The sequence below is a fragment of the Rhodamnia argentea genome, chromosome 10 (assembly GCF_020921035.1).
Source record: "Rhodamnia argentea isolate NSW1041297 chromosome 10, ASM2092103v1, whole genome shotgun sequence".
Lineage (NCBI taxonomy): Eukaryota > Viridiplantae > Streptophyta > Magnoliopsida > Myrtales > Myrtaceae > Rhodamnia > Rhodamnia argentea.
This window is the reverse complement of record NC_063159.1, coordinates 7,318,445-7,335,204: the sequence shown is the minus strand read 5'-3', so window position 1 is coordinate 7,335,204 and position 16,760 is coordinate 7,318,445. Positions and strand designations below refer to the sequence as shown.

Genomic DNA, 16,760 nt, shown 5'->3' with positions numbered 1-16,760 from the left:
CTTCCGCATGTGTTTTTTCCTTTCTTTTAATTTTTTGTTTTTGTTTAATTTGACAAAAAAATTGATTAAATTTATAATTTTACAAAAATACCCTTGATCGGTCGGAAAATTTGGCCGATCGACAAGCAAGATAAGGCCCTTATTTGAAGTAAGTATAACCACTTCAGATCCTTGTTTGAGCAAATAAGGGCATTTGAGGCCTTTTTTTGAAATTTTTCCTTTTTTTTTTGTTTTGATCTCATGATAATTGAATTATTTTTTATTTGGCATTTTTTTGTCAGATTTTATTTGGCATTTGTGTCCAGAAATAGTGCTCTCGGTTAGTGGGCTCCTTTTAGATCGTTGCATTGGATTAATAAGTCTTGTCCCATGTGGGGCCACCTCCACCTACTTCCCAACTGTACATTGATTACCCATTTACCAGATTTCTCTTAAAACAACAAAAATAAGGACAAAAAAAGAAGAAGAGAAATCTTCTGCCATATGCAAATTTCATTAAACAACACAATCTTTCTGACATGTGTGTGATTGTATAGGACCATTATCAACTGTTCTAAACGCTTAAGTTATTCAATATTTAGCTAAAAATGATTATTTCCCCTCGTGCTTAGTCTGATTTTCTTTTTCCTAATATGAAGTGTGAAAATATATAATTGAAGAAGCAAATGAAGTATGAAAATATTTGAATTTAAGATCTCCCCTACTCTGATTCTTTAAAAGGATTTGAACTCAAGCCTGGAAATACACTTATAGCATATGCTCAAACAAAACGATAGCCATGAGATTTCTTTTAAAATAGGAAAAAAGTTATGACAACAACCAGCAAGACATGATGGTGCCTTAAAGTTTACTAAACAAAAGCAAATCATAGTTTTGTTCATGAGGCTCAAGCTTTATCCTCAGCTGGAGAGAGAGAGAGAGAGAGAGAGAGAGAGAGAGAGAATGAATGGTGGGATGTCCATTTTTGTTATGTTTAAGCGTGATTAACAACAGTCATAATGAAAGTGAAGGGTGTGAAGAATGATAGCTGATGCCCATTGGCGGTGGTGGTGGGAGGGAGATAAATTGGCTTCAAAGACAAGGCAAAATCAATTAAAAAGCAAGCCCAACACCCCCCAGCATCCCCCCTTAATTTCCCTTCTTTATTTATCTTTTGCTACATTTCCCCAGCTTTTTCTTCTCTTAGAGGAAAGATACTTTTGACAGGGTCATCAACCAAGCCCTCCCAACACACTCCTGTGCTGATTTTTTCCACACATCAATATCATGTTCACGTTCCTCACTATGCTCTGCAAGTTGGCACACAGTATTGGGACAGTAATAGGAAGAGCCTTGGAGGCAGGAAGAGTTCTTTGACTTTCTTTTCTTTCCTTGGCTTGTGAAGGTATGGAGGAAGCAACCTTGAGGGTTTTGAGGGTGATCTTCTTGGTGGGGGTGCTCTTGTCTGCCAAGCTGCAGCTGGTTTTCTCTTTCACCAATTCTGATGACTGTAAGTATACTTGCCTATATGTAGTGGCGGCGGCGGCTTTAGTGTCTGTCTTCTGAGTCAAATGGACGTTTTTCTTTCCAATTTAAAAACTTTTTTTCTGGGGAAGTGCCCATTCTGGCTAGCTTTCCATCTGTAGATGATGACAAAAGAGCAGTCTTTTTATCTCTCCGTTTGGAGTCACAAAGCAGGGCTGGTCAAAATGAGTTTCCTAACAGGGAAAGGAAGTAGTGATCTTTGTGATCCTTTTCGATTTCAGTGCTTTCATGTGTGTGATAAGAAGATGACGTTTGAACCTGGACATGTCGTGTCCCTGTGCTCAGATTTTGAAGGATTCCGTATGGGGTGCTTAGTTTTGAAGTCTTGGGGCAAATACTGTACATAGGGGACTGGAAAAATGGCTAATTTCTAGTCTTCAGGGATCGATAGATTCATGTCCAACGACATATTTTTAGGAAATGCTCGTAATGGGATCTTTCGTGTCTCGTACATCTCTTACTCCTGGCTCTTAGTGTTTTCGAGGTTGGATTGCGTAAAGCTCGATAGGTGAGGGGGATATCGCAGATCGGGGGTTGTTTACAATCAACCTGAAAAGAATCCTCACAGTCTGATAAATCTTATATACCCGTCCGTTACTTTCTTGGGCAATTCGACTGGGGCTGTAGGAGAAAAGTTCTATTAGGGCAGCATTTAAAGTTGCAAATGTTTATAGTGGGGAAATTTTCTAGGTGGCCATTTGTCCATCATAAATTAGATTCAAACTTTGGTGCTTAAATGATCATAGTCCATCTCTGAATTGACTGTGTCGAAATATGCATGACTGTGTTTGATCAGCCGCGGCTCTCCAATCCATCAAGAGCACATGGCAGAACACGCCGCCTAGCTGGGGAAGGTCAAGTGACCCGTGCGGACTCCCATGGGAAGGAGTAACCTGCAATAACAATTCGAGGGTGACTGCATTGTGAGTACCTTACTTGTGTGTAGTCCTCATTGATTTCACATCTTTCGCTTTCCAGTGTCGCATCGGTTTAGCCAGAGACTCACCAGTATCAATTTACTTTTAGGGGATTATCGACAATGGGAATCAAGGGACAGCTAAGTGGTGACATAGCTGGACTCACGGAACTAAGATCTCTGTGAGTCATTCTCCTTAATATGAACACATGAATTCTCATGCTCTTTCCCATTCTCAATTATATTAGGCAACTAACATGAGTTGGTCTTCGAACTTACGTTGTCTATGTTTTGATTGCAGGGACCTTTCCTTCAACAAAGACCTCACTGGTCCGCTCTCTCGGCAGTTGGGCAATCTACAGAAGTTGAACATACTGTAATAGCAGTCACATTGTCTATTTCACTGATATCTTTTATTCCTAGACATATAACCAAACCAGGAGTGTTGGTTTTTTGTAATTTTCAGGATTTTGGCTGGCTGTAGTTTCACTGGTAGTATTCCGGTCGAACTGGGCAACCTTGCGGAGCTATCGTTCTTGTACGACTTCGGTCTCAGAGGCGTTTTGTGCTTTTGACTTGCATGCCAGTTAAACATTATGAGCTCATGGTTTCCTTTGGTTTGAACTTGTCAATATAGGGCACTGAACTCAAACAACTTCACGGGTAATATACCTGCTTCCTTGGGTAAACTCTCCAAGCTTTACTGGCTTGACCTGGCTGATAATCAACTAACGGGGCCTATCCCGATATCAACGGACACGTCCCCCGGGTTGGACCTCCTGTTAAAAGCAAAGCACTTGTAAGTCTTCTGTTCCCACGACTCGCAGTTCAAGCTAGCAATCAAATTTGAGCTAAGGATTCTCTTTCGACAAGAGAACTGCAACTTTGTGCGACAATGCTGAGCATAATGACGACTTGAATTAATGTTTCAGTCATTTCAACAAGAACAAGCTTTCAGGGCCCATTCCAGAAAAGCTATTCAGCTCGGAGATGGTTCTAATACACGTGTACGTTTCTGTGATTATTTCGCATCCCACATTTTGCTCTTGTCATTCTTAGCGCCGCTCTGTGCTTGTTGACAGCTTATTCGATGGAAATCAGCTTAATGGTACTATACCGTCCTCATTAGGACTTCTTCCAGATCTTGAGGTTCTGTGAGTAAAAAAATAACCTTGCCACATTTACTTTCTCAATCATAAACATCCTTCCAAGTACATTTTTCTTCTTTCTGCTAACTAGTTTTCTTGCAAACTGTTTGAATGCGACGCAGTCGACTTGACAGGAATTCGTTATCTGGAAAAGTCCCTCTGAATCTCAAAAGCCTCACAAACCTTAGTGAACTGTGAGTAAACACTTCTAATATGATGATGTTGGGACAATCTGAAGGGTTTAACAATACTCGTTCTGATTTTATTAGTTCTGTTTAGGAACGTAGCCCATAATGCATTGACCGGCCCTTTACCGGACTTGACGGATATGAATTCCCTCAACTACCTGTGAGTAGACACGCCGAGAACGAAGTTTCACGCCTATTTTTCTAAAATGTTTTGTGCTCCGTACTCCAATTGACATGGCGGAAATTCATTGTTGCAGTGACCTTAGCAACAACTTCTTTGACCCTTCGGAAGCTCCAGATTGGTTCTCAACGTTACCTTCTCTTACCACGCTGTAAGTCATTATCACTTATCGGCATCTGATACATGGCATTTTGCAATACTTCATTTAGCAAGTGTTGAACATCAGAATTTTGCTGATTCATTCATGACAGGGTTATAGAATACGGATCGCTTAAAGGGGTTGTCCCACAAAAGCTCTTCAGCTTTCCTCAGCTACAGCAAGTGTATGGACAACGTCAATGATTCTCATTATTTATGCATTTGCATTGCAAGGTAACATCAGTAATTCATTTTCTTTCTTAATCTTCTTACAGGAAATTGAGGAACAATGCTTTCAATGGTACGCTGAACATCGGAGACAACATCAGTCCTCAATTGCAGCTTGTCGATCTGCAAAACAACGAAATTTCATCGGTGACGCTGGGCTCTCCGGGATTCACAAATACACTGATGTGAGAAAGCTCACAGTAACATGCTAATATCTCTCTGATTATGAGCATTTTCATCAACTTTTAAACTCATTTTCTTGTCCCTTAGGCTAATAGGCAACCCGGTTTGCACTACCGAACTGTCAAACACTAATTACTGCCAGCTTCAGCAGCAGACAGTGAAGCCTTATTCGACCAGCCTGGCCAGCTGCGGAAGCAAGTCGTGCGTCCCTGATGAAAGGCTGAACCCTCAGAGCTGCGAGTGCGCATTTCCGTACCAAGGGACATTATATTTTAGAGGTCCCTCCTTCAGGGAATTGTCCAATGTCACCTTGTTTCACATGCTCGAAATGGACTTGTGGACGAAGTTGAATCTCACTCCAGGTTCGGTTTCTCTTCAGAACCCCTTCTTCAACCTTGACGACTACCTTCAAGTGCAGCTATCACTCTTCCCCCCAAGCGGGAAATATTTCAGTCGGTCGGATATCCAGAGGATCGGTTTCGATTTGACCAACCAAACTTTCAAGCCTCCTAAACCATTCGGCCCCTATTACTTCATCGCTTCCCCCTATGCTTTTCCAGGTAGCTTGCCTTCATCTTCTTGTGAATACAACTTGTTCTTGACTACAAATTTTCTGAGACAGGATTGACATTGCTTGCAGCTAATGGAGGAACCACCATAAGCAAAGGTGTGATAGTTGGGATCGCTATTGGCGGCACGGTTCTGCTTCTCGGCCTTGTCGGATTAGGTATTTATGCTGTTCGACAAAAGAAACGGGCAGAGAAAGCTCTTGAGCTGAGCAAACCCTTCGGTAATAGATTCCTTCCCATGTGAACTATAAAGTGATTTAACGCAGATTGAAGCCAAAGAAAACCAAAAAACTGTGTGCCTCATATGCTTTTGTCCATCTATCAGCATCCTGGGCACCCAGTGGTAAAGATAGCGGAGGAGCGCCGCAACTGAAAGGAGCCCGATGGTTCTCTTACGACGAACTAAAGAAGTGCACCAATAATTTCTCTGAAAGTAATGAATTAGGCTCCGGTGGATATGGAAAGGTACATTTTGACACGACAGTCCTTTCAGGTTGGATGAGGTGAGGCCTTGTGCTGCCTCTTTCTTAATCCTTCTACTATTCGGTTTGCCTCAGGTGTACAGGGGAGTGCTTCCTGATGGCCATATACTAGCAATCAAAAGAGCTCAACAAGGGTCGATGCAGGGTGCAGTCGAGTTCAAGACAGAAATTGAGCTGCTGTCGCGGGTTCATCACAAGAATCTGGTCGGCCTTGTAGGATTCTGTTTCGAGCAAGGAGAGCAGATGTTGGTCTATGAATATATGCCTAATGGGACACTCCGGGATAGCTTGACAGGTACTCAAAACGCAATTCGACTCTGTGAATCAGTAAAGTGAGATATTGATAGGCACGACATTAGTAACTCGGCCTAAGGGAAGGATGTTATGTTCGTATAAATTGCAGGAAAATCAGGCATATATCTTGATTGGAAGAGGAGACTTCGAATAGCTCTAGGTTCGGCTAGAGGACTTGCTTATCTGCACGAACTCGCGAATCCTCCAATTATCCACAGAGATGTCAAGTCCACAAATATCTTGTTGGACGAACATTTGACAGCCAAAGTTGCAGATTTCGGTTTGTCCAAACTGGTATCAGACAGCGCAAAGGGGCATGTGTCCACGCAAGTGAAAGGCACACTGGTAAGTGTTATTCGCCCTTGCTCGACAACTCGTCTTTGTGAAAGCTCGATTTGTAGCAACATTGACTTGAACGCTATGCATTTCGCAGGGCTATTTGGATCCCGAATACTACATGACTCAACAGCTCACAGAAAAGAGCGACGTGTACAGCTTCGGGGTGGTTATGCTTGAGATGATCACTGCAAAGCAACCGATCGAGAAGGGCAAGTACGTCGTCCGCGAGATCCGCACTGCCATGGAGAAGGACGACCAAGACTACCACGGCGTTAGGGAAATGATGGACCCGTCCATTAGGAACATGGGCTACCTTGTTGGGTTCGACAGGTTCTTGGAATTGGCGATGCAATGCGTCGAGGAGTCGGCTGCGGACCGCCCCACGATGAGCGAGGTAGTGAAGGCGATCGAGACCATGTTGCAGAACGATGGGATACACACGAACTCGACATCAGCATCCTCGTCGGCGACGGATTTTGGTTCGTCCAAAGGCGGCGCTCCTCGGCATCCATACAACAACGACGCCTTGCCCAAGAAGGATGTTAGCTATAGTGATTCATTTGATTACAGTGGTGGATATGCACTCTCTACAAAAATTGAACCCAAGTGAACCATGATCATCGATCTGCTCAGTCATTGGTCTTTTGTTCTTTCTTTTTCCTTTGTTCTTGTTCAGGTTTGGCTTGGTCCTCTTCACAATTTCCGTAACCTGTTTCCCATGTGTAATAGTTTTGATCAGCTGCATCAACTGAAGAAAGTTTTTGTGCAAATGCCTTACTGCTTTATGTTCCATCTTCTCATTCAGGTAATGTAGCTATGTTAATATGATTGTAATAGCATTTTGGCGTTCTTACCATGTTTGGTTGTCTGTTTATCTTGAATCAATGACCATGTTTGGCAAAAACAATTTAGATGGAAGAGAGAAAAAGATGACAGCCAATGCCTCGGAATTATCATCGGTTTCCCGAGTATTGCTTGTTAAGATGTCTCAGAGTAGACTCAGTCCGTCCGACCGGTTTAAGAGAGGAGCAAATGGCATAAGTTATCGAAAGGATGAGATAATAAAAGCGTACTGTTTCTCGTCAACTTTCATTCGAAGTTCTAGCTACAAGTTGCTGTCGAACCGAGATAATAGATGTCTAGACGTGTCTTCGTACAGTAATCTGTCCGCCCGATGGGTTCCTATTATCAAAGCTTAAACACGACAAGTTTATTAACTGAATTACTTACGTGACATAAAACTCGACACGACAAGTTTAAAATATATAATCAAGACTATCTTGGCTCGTTTATGATACGCATTACGACGCGAATACAATCACGCTCAATCCTGAGCACGCGTAACAACCCCGTCATGCAAACGAGTCGGGGTCGGAACTTTCCAACCCTACATGGATTTGACGTGGAGGTGCAGGTAGATCAAGGCCTCGGGTTAGAATCTGTTTACAGCATGTTATTATGAGCAATTGATTAGTTGATGTGACAAGCTTTTTACAGACAAAATAAATTGATATCCACACTTTTTTAATCTTATGTCATTTGATAATCGAGAAGGACGGGAGGAAGATAGATTATTAGTATTATTGTGTTTTTTTTTTTCTTAAAAAGGACAGATTCTTATTGGCATTGCTAGATATCGGTCGCCATCGTCAGAACAAGTCATACTTGTTACCGAATGTTTGATTCGACCGATAATTCTTCATGTCAAAATTGTGGCAATATCTCGGCCGAGGTCGTAGTTGTCGCAATCCGATATCTCACGAGTCGAGATAATGCACAATCTCATTTCTCTACCCGTGTTTTTAGATCGGTGACGGAACCACATATAGATATTACGTGATCTAATATGCATTATGTAATTTGAAATTGTCACCAATCGAACTTAACGTTCAAATTAAATATTAAAGTGGATCGAATGTGATTAGCTTAATCGAAAAGATCGATATGCTTTACTCGGGGAAATTACCATGCTCTTTTGAAATTAAGATATTGCAATTATCCCATTCAATCACTTTTCCGTTCTACATTTAAAAAAAATTTCACTTTATCTTCCCTTTTTTCTGGCGACATTACTTTTCCTTCCTCATGGGTCATGACTTTACTTTTATGTAAAAAAAAAATTAAAAGAAAAAAGAGAGAGAAAAAGAAAAGGAATGTTGCACAATCTTCCCGTGCAACTCAAAGCAGGGTAGCCGCAAGGCGCTTGACCAATGGGATGATTCCACGTGCGCCAACGTGAACTTGGATCCGTAAACTGACGGTGATTCTAAACTGGCCCCGTCGCCATGTGCAAATCTCCGCGTCTCTCTCCTCCCCCTCTCCTGGATTCTGTGCGAGTGAGAGTGAGAGTGTGCGATTGCGATCCAAATCCGAACTCGGACCGACTCAGTTTCGACGATTCAGTGGGGCCGAGTTCAGTGATGAACTGCGACAGAGGGACGGCTGCGACGCCTCGAGATTTGTCCTCTTCTCTGGCGGAATCGAATCGGGGTTCGTGAGATCTCCGGTCGGTAGGCTCTCGGCGTTCGGCGGATTTCGTGCTCGTCATGGTGTTGTTGCTCGAATCGCGTCGCCATTGAAGTCGAAGGAATCAGAGGGAGAGAAAGAGAGAGGGATGAAAGGCGGTGGTGGAGGGAGCGGAGTTGGCAAACGGCGATGGAGAGGCTTGGTGATTGGGGTGTTGGGGCTCGTCGTCCTCTCGATGCTCGTCCCTCTCGGGTTCTTGCTCGGCAGATTTCACTCTGCTTCCACTTCTGGTAAAAATTTTCAGTGCTCTCTCACCCTCTCTCTGCTTACGCCATTTATGGATCTCTTGGTCCTGGGTCGTTATCAATGTATGGTGATCGGATCGTTCCTTCTTATCTACTTTCTGACTTCTGATTCTTCAGTTCAGTTGCCATCAATCGCGATCTCCGGTCTGTTGCTCATCATGAGTTATTTAATTTGATTGGTCACTGTCGCGTCTTGTAGATCTCTGACGTAATGCGCCCCCTCTATTGAGCAGCATCTAGAACTGAATAGTCTCTGTCTCTCATTCATTCGTGGGTTTTGCCTTTTCTGCAGTTTTCGTGGCTGACCACCTCAATGAAGGCTCAGTAAGTAATACTGAATCTTTTAATTTGCTTCCTTTTACTATCATGGGTCAACTTTTCGTTCAATTATGTGATTGCAAGGTCAGGTTTTTCTGTGATGACTTGATATTGATTATTTGTGTTTATGTTTTGTGATGTGGAATCAGAGTGGTATTAGGAGTTATGACAAGTACAACACACGAAGCAGGAATCAGTCTAAGTCCGAGGTAATGAGTTTCCGTGCTCTTTTTGGGCCATGCGCAGTACTTACCACATTCTGTTCCTCAGAATGCTTCACAGTTCATTGGCTAAGATTTTGTTGTGAGCTTTAGCAAAATTGTTTTCTTCCTGTACGGGAGTTTTATGGGGGAGATTTTAGTCTACCATCAGCTGTTAAATAACTTGTTTTTCTTTTATGCTGCAGAAGGATCAGTCGAAACATGTACAAGATCTTATTAAAAAATTGGGACCAGCAATTCCTAAGGTGCTTTATATGGTCTTTTGTGTCTTTCTTTTGTTTTGTTTTGACAATGTATATCAGCATTATCCTTAGGAGTTGATGTTCTCTGTCATTCTTAAATGGTTGACAAGAGACTTTTTGTAAGGAAACTGATCCATACTACAGTTAGAATGGGCAGAAGATTGTAAAAGTAGGTCTCTGCCACTCATGTACAAATTTGCATAGACCCTTTATTGTGTGTATCACTAATCCTTCTCCACCATTGCGACAGCATGGGGTCGTCACTATTAGCTTGATATTTGTAGTGTCATCAGGATGTAATGTTTTACAGGAAACTTTTGATCTAGTCCATGAGACATGAGATGGGAATGAAGGGACGGTATAATAGAGATGTGCATGTGGGAAAACATTTGTTACTTTGAGAGAGTAACTTGAAAAACACGGGAGAAAACACTACGTCGTAAATTTAATTTCGAAAAAGAAGGAAGAAATCCTGTTGATATTGTAGTTGGCAACAAATAGGAGGTGTTTTTGTTTTTCGCTGCTGAAAGCAGGTTATTTGTCATTTCTATGCTCTAGATGCATATTTGGATATCCGACTTTTCTTGCTAATCAGCTAACAAGGAGCTTGGGAAGTTTTAGGTCATTTCTTCTGCCCTCTCTCCATATAAAATCCACTTTCACTTGTTTTTCTGGGTACTTAATTTGAGATGGAGCAGTAAGAGATACTCATTTGGAAGAATTAAGGCTGCTACAGAATATGAAAAGTTGCACAAACAGATGATGCACTTTCTCGATCCACTCTTGTGAGTCCCAAATATCCTTGCCGAAGATACCCGGTTGTTTTATATGAGTGTGGATACAGTGGAAAAGGGTTGCATGGCTCTATAAAGCGTCTAATGCTAGAAGATACATGGCATTATTTTGGACAATGTTGGTGCAAAATCTGCTGTTAAGTGGAAGGAATCAAGATTGAACCTTTCAATTTTCATGCCAAGCATATTTTTAGGTCTAGGAACAATGTGACATTGACCGGACTAAATTGGGGATTTAACTTTTTCTTGTTATAATATTGTCATGACTTGTGAGTCACTCTTACAAGGAGACCCACCCAGAACCTAAGATGTGAGTGAAAAGATTAAGGGTGCACTTCAGTATGAGGATTGGTTAAGGTGTGTGGTAGCTAATGGGAGTGCAAGAGCATATTTAATAATGAGAAAAGGGTGCATCGACGTTGCCATGCGATTATTTGATGTGAAGTTAATATATTCTGTGGTATTTGACAAAAGATAATCAAGCGAGGTGGAATGATCTTTGAAGAAAGAGATGCCTGTCATGCAAATGAATTACCATATGTCAGTGATCATTGTCTTTTTCCTGTCAGAATTACCCATTATATAGCCGAATCTGCTTTGAATTATATCCGAACTTTAGGCTCTGTCGATCTTTTTACAAGTGAAGCAGTTATAAGGAGACTGCTTCACAGGAAATTTTTTGGTGAATTTTGGGTCCTTTGTCCAAGCTTATCATGGCTTTTATAACTTTGCATTTTTGTCTTGTCTATCTTTTTGTGCACTTGTGCTGTTTTTTCACTAAAAGGGATTCCCAAAGATGTTAGTAAGCTGGAGAGTTCTATTCCAGCAAGGTGAAAATTATTGACAGTTTTTGGAGTTCTTCAGATGCATCTAAATCAAGTTTAACTGAGTTCCCCCTTCTGAAATGCATGCTCTGAATTTCCACAACGCTTACTGGTGGAAGCAGTGTATGTTCTAACATTTGTATATTATAATCTGCTGTCATACTAAATCGCACAACCATTTTTTGCAGAAAACTTTATTGACATGTATCTATTTTGCATTGTTTGTCTAACCTTTCTTGCCCTAGTTTGCCTGCTGATTGTTTACTGCACTATGATCTGCATAGATTTATTTTTCTTTATTTTGACCGTCTTTTCTGCTGATCTTATTCTTCTCATCTATTTTGTTTTCCGAATAATGTGATATGAGCTTTTGATGTTTCATCCCTCGTGGAGCTAGACCATGAGAATGATAAGCCTTGGACCGTTAAACATGCTGGAAAATTGAGAAGTACTCATTTATGCTACTCCAGAATAGTGTTCCTTCATGCTTTGTCTTCAAACTTACAATGGATGCTGTGATTATTTGTTGCAAGGGTCATATTTGATACAGTCATCCTTATAATTCAAATTAATACTCCAAAACTATGTGCGAGTTTTAGAAATCTTGTTTCTCTTTGTCAAAAGGGTAATATATTGTCTATCATCCGGCTTTGTATATGATAAGATGACAATTGATCTGATGCGTTCTTACAAGCATCTGATTCATGCTCAGCCCACCTGTTTTATTCTTCATATTCATTCATTTTTCTTCTTTAATGTCAGGACATGTTCAAAAAAGTTGAGAATGAATCGAAGAACCACTCCATCAGTTCAGTGAACAAACACAACAGTCATCAACGAAAAGGTTTGGTTTCAAACTAATCTGCTTCTGAGATGCTGTCTGCTGTCTTTCTAGATTTATTCATTGAGATCATTGAAATTTCATACATTTGCAGGTTTTCCAGCACCTGCTAAAGTAGTTTTGCAGCCTGTCCCAAGTTCAAATGTGCGTATGCATCCAAAATATTTATATTGAGCCTTTTGAAAATTTATCCCAGTGAATTCCTGTTCAGCCTCAATAACCAAATCAATAGTCTTGCAGGTTACCATTGCTCAAAAAGTTGAAGGCTCTGAATCTAGCAAAGTTGCAATTGTTGATCTTGGCAAATCATGTGAACTGAGATTTGGAAGCTATTGTTTATGGCTGCAAGAACATAAGGAGGATATAAAGGATTCTGTGGTGAAGAGATTGAAGGACCAGCTTTTTGTTGCAAGAGCATATTTTCCTAGTATTGCAAAACTTCCCAGTCAAGAAAAGTTGTCTCGTGAATTGAGACAAAATATTCAGGATTTTGAGCGTGTTCTGAGTGAATCTTCTAAAGATGCTGATCTTCCTCCCCAGTAAGTTATAAACTGCATGAAATGCTTATAGTGATGGAAGTTTGCTGATAGGGGCCAGACTGTACCTTCTCTGTTTGATGTTATTGAATTTATCTCTGTACATCATGCATTTGCTTTTGTCATGGTTTTTGACCGAGCGGCTACTGGCATTATCACTATGTCAAAATAGTGCATTGCTGTGTAATTTGGCAAGTATCATTAGAAGCTTGTACTTGTTTTGATTGGCATATACAGTGACTTTAGACTTATGATTCGTAATAGTCTTCCAGTTACTCTTTCAAGCAAGATAATGGTGTTTCTGCTCACAAGTTATGCTGTTGATTTAAAGGAAGTAGTCATTTTAATTTTCTTATGCTTGTCCTTCCAGTTCCTTCCTTTCAGACCCTGTGGTGCTATACTCTTATGATCTGTGAAGTCGTGTGTGTCATACCCTATTCATTCCTTTTCAAAGTGTTTATGGTACTGCTTCCTTTCCAGTTTGTGAAACATAGTAGTTACAGCTGACTTTTTAATCTTCAGAGAGCTTCTTTTTAAGTGGTTCTTTGGATCAGTATCATTGTTATCTGATGTATTAGGAACATGATCCGATAAAAGAGTTCTTATCCACAATGAGCTAACAATAATCTTAGAGTGAGGCACATTGTAGATCTATTTAACTACCTTTCTTGACTATCCATGCCTTGCATGTATTGTGATCCCCACTGCTTCCTTTTTACCTGAGTTATTTTGTCATCTTTGAACAATGCTAAGATAATAAGACTGGTTTGTAATATTGATTTATAAAGTAAAGTGACAGACTTCTATTGGGTACTCGTATAGGATTCACTTGTTAAATATGCACTTATAATTTTCCACACCATTTTGTAAAACAATTTCATGAATAGTGTTATTATTCCTAGTATTACATCTTTTTTCCTCCTGTCTGGATATAACTATACTGCCATATTCAATATACCTTAGTCCTTACCTTTAAAATTTCCTTTACATAATGTGTTTACATATCAGGATCGGAAAGAAGCTGCAAAAAATGGAGGCGTCAATTGCAAAAGCTAAATCATTCCCAGTAGATTGTAATAATGTATACAAGAAATTGAGTCAAATCTTGGATTTGACTGAGGACGAGGCTAACTTCCATATGAAACAAAGTGCCTTCCTCTACAAAGTAGCAGTTCAGACCATGCCAAAGAGCCTTCACTGCCTTTCTTTGAGGCTCACGGTGGACTATTTTACATCACCGTCAAGTGATATGCAGGTTCCACTTTCGGAGAAGTATTTAGATCCCACATTGCGTCACTTGGTCATATTCTCCAAGAATATACTTGCATCTTCAGTGGTGATAAACTCAACAATCATGCATGCAAAAGTATAATTACAGACTTCTGATACAAGCTTTGATTTTTCAATTGTTGAAATTTGTTAGTCACTGAAATTCTATATCCATTATATGTTGCAGGAAAGCCAAAATTTAGTTTTTCATGTGCTGACAGATCAAGAGAATTACTTTGCAATGAAGCTATGGTACTTTAAAAATGCTTATAAGGATGCCACTGTTCAAGTGCTAAATGTTGAAGATCTTGATTTGGGCTACCACGATAAAGCATCTTTATTGCCTCTCTCTTTGTCAGAGGAATTTCGCGTTTCCTTTCACGGCATGAATAATATGTCAATCCCCAAGACGAGAACAGAATACATTTCTATTTTTTCAAATTCTCACTATATTCTCCCAGAGTTATTCCCGAGTTTGAAGAAAATTGTGGTTCTAGATGATGATGTTGTTGTCCAGCAGGACTTGTCTGCACTGTGGAGCCTCAGTATGGGAGGGAAAGTGAACGGCGCTGTGCATTTTTGCTCTGTAAGATTGGGTCAGCTACAAAGTTACTTGGGTGAGAACAGTTTAGATAAAAATTCTTGTGCTTGGATGTCTGGTTTAAATCTGATTGATCTAGCTAGGTGGAGAGAGCTAAAACTCACTGAAACTTATCGGAGGTTGGTGCAAGAGGTGAGGACCCTACTGCATTGTGCACTTCTTTTGTCATTTACCCTTGCTCTAAACAGTACTTACTTTGTAATTTAATGACTTGTTGTGCTGAAATTATCACCCACACAACCCTGTTCTAGCAAATGTTTCTCCTTCAACTTATATGTATCTGTTTCTTCAGCTTTGAAGTGACGTCATTGGCCAGAGTCTTGACTAATTTTCATTTGCAAGATTATCATATATGTTATTGTGGATGTCTGGCTAACCTTCTTCTCTCTGGATGTATATTGCAGTCGGATATTGGGGAGCAATCAATTGAAGCTGCTGCGTTGCGTGCAAGCTTGCTTACCTTTCAGGACCTAATTTTGGGTTTGGATGGTGAGTGGGTTCTGTCGGGATTGGGGCATCATTATGGTCTTGATAGCCAAGCCATCAGGAAAGCTGCAGTTTTGCACTATAATGGAAACATGAAACCATGGCTTGAGATGGGAATTCCTCAATATAAGAACTACTGGAGAAAGTTTTTGAATCTAGAAGATCAGATATTGAGCGTATGCAATGTGAACCCTTGATTGGGTGGCAATTACACTGCATGAAGCTCAACTGCCTTTTTGCTGGTAGCATTGTCTTGCAGATGCCCGTTGACTTTGGTACCATACTGACCAGTTGAAAGATTTATCAGAAAGGTAGCTGTGAATCAAGTGCTAGCAGCCATGAACATTGAGATTTATTTCCGATTCTTTTGGTAAATAAAAGGATATCTAGTTACCTTTGCAAAGCAGGAAAGGAAGACATTCTGTGATCACGTCTGAATCTTAGCAAGGGAATGATATCTCTCTGGCAGCGAATCAATCGGACAAAGAGGGAATATGGGTCTCTCTGTTTGTTCCATAGGGTTGGAATTGGACGACTTGAGTGGAAACCGGCATGAATAATTGGTTCATTCAAGGTGCTACTGCAAGGTGCTCCTGGGAAGAGAAAACTACCGCTTGATGATAATTTTGGATGGAAAGCGATTATTATAGAGTAAGTTACTCATTTTCTTTCACATTTTTTATTCCAGATTGATTTTCATGTCTTTTTGAACTAGATATTTTTTTTTTTTGGTGGTCGAAACAATCGAAGGGCCAATTATTACGTGTATTTGTACCAATTGTACATTCTTGCGATTATGAAATTGAGCCAAAAGTCACATCTCTAGCTTGTTCCTTGAGGAATTAGCATGCTGTTGAAGCCAAATTGCCAATTGTGATTCATGGCTCTGTGCCTTTCTTCTGTTTAGGTAAATTAGCAACTTATCCAAAAATACATCCTTGGACCGCTCAATCATGTAGCCACTATAGTTTTACATGGGCTCATCTGATTCAATAACACCCGTGGATAAGTAATATGTTGCTTGCACTTGAAGAAGATGTAATTACTTTTCATTGATATTGGTTTCATGTGCTTGGAACATGTGATGACTCTTCATTGTTACCATCAGGGTAGTTTTTCTGAGCATTAACGTGCTCTTGCTGCATATTAGAGCCCACTTTATATGATCTATAGAGGATAAGAGTGGGATTTAGAATGCCTTTGGTTCAGCATTGCCAAAACCCTTTGGGGCCCCCAAAACCCCTTGGGTAAATGCAAATGCCATTTGCCAAAATTTTGGGGAAACTTTCAACTCAAGGTAGAACCCGAGGTACTTTGGAATGCTGAATTGCGAAATGCAAATGCAATTTTTTTTCTTTCGACTTTGCCCTCTCACTTTCCCAATTCTGGAAACATCTCTGCCTAATGCGACGTTACCGGTGAGGATTTAGTCAGCCAATGAGCTTCCGGTGAGCCAAATCTAGCGTCGGCAGCCTCGCTTGAGGCCAGAACTCAAGCGATGCAACCTGGGTCACGCGAACCCAAGCGAGGCTGCTAGCAATCGGATGTAGCCTCGCCGGTCTCCCGCTGAGTCGTTGTCGGAATTGATTTTTTAAAGTAAAAAATATATGCAAAAATGCTTTCCGAAGTGTGATTTTGCCAAACATCATTTGAGCCAAAGCTATTTT

At 40.6% G+C, this 16,760-nt stretch overlaps 3 protein-coding genes across 7 annotated transcripts in view; 2 read left to right on the top strand and 1 right to left on the bottom strand.

Moving 5' to 3' along the window:
* Nucleotides 1-6,999, top strand: part of LOC115750597 (leucine-rich repeat receptor protein kinase HPCA1-like) — a 54,253-nt gene extending 47,254 nt beyond the window's left edge. Inside the window, exons 1-19 of one of the 3 annotated variants that reach the window (XM_048285934.1) lie at nt 1,196-1,489; nt 2,321-2,447; nt 2,551-2,622; nt 2,742-2,816; nt 2,907-2,978; nt 3,078-3,239; nt 3,373-3,447; nt 3,523-3,594; nt 3,711-3,782; nt 3,868-3,936; nt 4,034-4,108; nt 4,209-4,280; nt 4,371-4,508; nt 4,594-5,066; nt 5,147-5,296; nt 5,401-5,540; nt 5,633-5,852; nt 5,961-6,196; nt 6,285-6,999. In XM_048285934.1, the coding sequence (XP_048141891.1) occupies nt 1,387-1,489; nt 2,321-2,447; nt 2,551-2,622; nt 2,742-2,816; nt 2,907-2,978; nt 3,078-3,239; nt 3,373-3,447; nt 3,523-3,594; nt 3,711-3,782; nt 3,868-3,936; nt 4,034-4,108; nt 4,209-4,280; nt 4,371-4,508; nt 4,594-5,066; nt 5,147-5,296; nt 5,401-5,540; nt 5,633-5,852; nt 5,961-6,196; nt 6,285-6,800 (2,919 nt within the window). In that variant the 5' untranslated portion in view covers nt 1,196-1,386 and the 3' untranslated portion in view covers nt 6,801-6,999. Of the gene's footprint in view, nt 1-1,195; nt 1,490-2,320; nt 2,448-2,550; nt 2,623-2,741; nt 2,817-2,906; nt 2,979-3,077; nt 3,240-3,372; nt 3,448-3,522; nt 3,595-3,710; nt 3,783-3,867; nt 3,937-4,033; nt 4,109-4,208; nt 4,281-4,370; nt 4,509-4,593; nt 5,067-5,146; nt 5,297-5,400; nt 5,541-5,632; nt 5,853-5,960; nt 6,197-6,284 lie in introns of those variants that run through there. The other 2 variants (XM_030688073.2, XM_048285932.1) reach the window with 2 other exon arrangements.
* The window catches only part of LOC115750563 (protein FAR-RED ELONGATED HYPOCOTYL 3), an 874,908-nt gene that overhangs the window by 303,277 nt on the left and 554,871 nt on the right, over nt 1-16,760 (bottom strand). The gene's annotated exons all lie outside the window — the stretch shown is intronic.
* Nucleotides 919-15,926, top strand: LOC115750600 (probable galacturonosyltransferase 7). 3 transcript variants are annotated; one of them, XM_048285947.1, is made up of 11 exons: nt 919-949; nt 8,801-8,946; nt 9,254-9,285; nt 9,429-9,488; nt 9,686-9,745; nt 12,123-12,204; nt 12,296-12,345; nt 12,442-12,740; nt 13,746-14,103; nt 14,194-14,739; nt 15,012-15,926. In XM_048285947.1, the coding sequence occupies exons 2-11, from the start codon at nt 8,805-8,807 to the stop codon at nt 15,288-15,290; spliced, it is 1,908 nt and encodes a 635-aa protein (XP_048141904.1). In that variant the 5' UTR covers nt 919-949; nt 8,801-8,804; the 3' UTR covers nt 15,291-15,926. The 3 variants fall into 3 exon arrangements, with proteins under 3 accessions (XP_048141904.1, XP_030543934.1, XP_030543936.1); XM_030688074.2 differs by lacking the exon at nt 919-949 and having other exon boundaries at nt 8,461-8,946; XM_030688076.2 differs by lacking the exons at nt 919-949; nt 8,801-8,946; nt 9,254-9,285 and adding an exon at nt 10,364-11,808.